Raw genomic sequence first — 1,898 nt, forward strand, 5'->3', positions numbered from 1 at the left:
TTTGTGTCTGCTGCGGCTGAAGCACCCTTTGGGATGTTGGAGAGCAAGCCCGAAGCTTGAGGTTCTGCAGGAGCTCTGCTGCTCTGACTGCATCGTCTGTAGACAAATCACCAGTTGACACCTCTCAGCTCTGTCCCCAAAAGCTTTATGCCCTTCAGAATTCAGTAGCGCCACCAACCGAAAGTTTGGCTGTTTACTGCTGGTTCTCTGAGGTTTCTTTTTAGCCTGCCTGCTGCTATGTGTCACAGCTTTAGGAGGGGCTGAGTTTTGCGGATCCAGAGAGAGAAAGAACTGAATGGCCTTTAAGAACTATTTTCAGTCTCTTCCAGAAATTAAAGACCTGGTGCAGGAATTAGTGGGTGAATGTATTTGGTATACTTAATGCCCTTCTGGCCTATGAAATCCGCAAAATGCCCAATTTCTCTTCTCCATCTTGCTGTGTCCCCACCTGGCCTGCTAGAGGAGGGTGCAAACCCCATCTCTTCTGCCCCCGTGCTGGCCTACCAAATGGGAAGTCCACCTACTGATGCTTGATTGGGATTTGGCATTGTAGCGAAGACAGTGGGTTTTGTCTGTGACTGGGACCATTCCTCAGGTAATTGCTTCAAGAAAAGGGAATGAAAATGTCAGGTAAGAAACAGGTGATGGCTCTGATCATCTTTAGCTTCCAGCTTGGCTGACACTGCAAAACAAATGGTAAGAGTAGTCAGGAAAAAGATACCACCCCCACTGTAAAATGAAACATGTCTTCTGTACTTTACTGTTTGCCATCACCCTTCGTTGTCTTGGAAATTCTCTTTCTCGGGCCCTTTCCCTTGTTTAAGGTGATACACGTGGTTGTTTTCCTCAGGTGCCACTTCAGTGCTTTCTGTCTTTTGCTGCACTACCTCAAGGGACGTTGTCCACTTCCTCGTGTGTCTCTGTCCCCTGTAGGGCAAGCCCTCGCTCAGTGTGCAGTGAAATAAGGGTGCACAAAAGAGGTGAGGGCTTTTCACCCTTCCCCACCCTTCTGTAGACACATCCTATAGATGGGAATTCTCACTCTGGACTGGAGACTGGGATAAAGTTCTTTCAAAATGAGCCAAGATCTCCTCTAGCAGGATCAAAAGTGTCTCCCACACTCCCCTTAAAAGAGCACGCGGTGCCCACTAAACTGAGCGCGCAATGGCTCACAAGCCTAGGCTGATGGTCTTTCTGTCCTTGGCAGGGAGTCACTGCTGCCTACACTCTCCGGAGAGCAGCGCTGGGGAGAAAAGATGGAGTGGAGGCTGGGGAAGACGACCCACGTCCGGAGGAACCTCTTTGGCCCCGTAGACCACGAGCAGCTGCGGCAGGACTTCCAGCACATGCTGCACCACAGCGTCGAGGGGGCCCAGCAGAAGTGGAACTTCGATTTCCTCCAGGACACGCCGGCGGAGGGCCTTCTGCAGTGGGAAGAGCTCAAGGGCCATGAGGTGCCTGCCTTCTACCACAGCTGCATGGTGGGAGATGCTCGGAGACCACTGCAGCACTTAAACTGGCCCCTGGGCAGGGAGGACGAGAGTCACGGCTTTGCCCAGGTGGCACTGACTGAGAAACCCAAAACTTCCAAGAAAACTGGGGGGAAGAGGAGCTCGGAAGGGAAAAAGAGGAAACAGACGTCGTTGACAGGTTTGTGAGACCCCGGTGTGGCTCAGATGATCAAACCTGGTCCCAGCAGCTGCTTAGAAATTCTCTGGTAGGCCTGTAAACCAGTCTTGCCTTAAAAAAGCGCAAACCTTCAAAGAAGCATCTGTAAGAGGAGGAAGACACGCTCTAAATCGATGGGCACGGGGCTTGTGTTTTTCAAAGCTGCTGTGCCACACACACACACACACACACACCCGCCCCGGCCCTCGGTGTCTGCTTCGCGCTTCTCT

At 51.8% G+C, this 1,898-nt stretch overlaps 1 protein-coding gene across 1 annotated transcript; it reads left to right on the plus strand.

Annotated features, from left to right (window-relative positions):
- Positions 1–295: 295 nt before the first annotated feature.
- On the plus strand, positions 296–1,658 carry LOC104124192 (cyclin-dependent kinase inhibitor 1). Its single transcript, XM_009636504.2, has 3 exons — positions 296–343; positions 631–641; positions 1,208–1,658. The coding sequence occupies exons 1-3, from the start codon at positions 296–298 to the stop codon at positions 1,656–1,658; spliced, it is 510 nt and encodes a 169-aa protein (XP_009634799.2).
- The last annotated feature ends 240 nt before the right edge of the window (positions 1,659–1,898 follow it).

This window comes from Egretta garzetta, unplaced genomic scaffold, assembly GCF_000687185.1.
Source record: "Egretta garzetta isolate BGI_Z169 unplaced genomic scaffold, ASM68718v1 scaffold293, whole genome shotgun sequence".
NCBI lineage: Eukaryota > Metazoa > Chordata > Aves > Pelecaniformes > Ardeidae > Egretta > Egretta garzetta.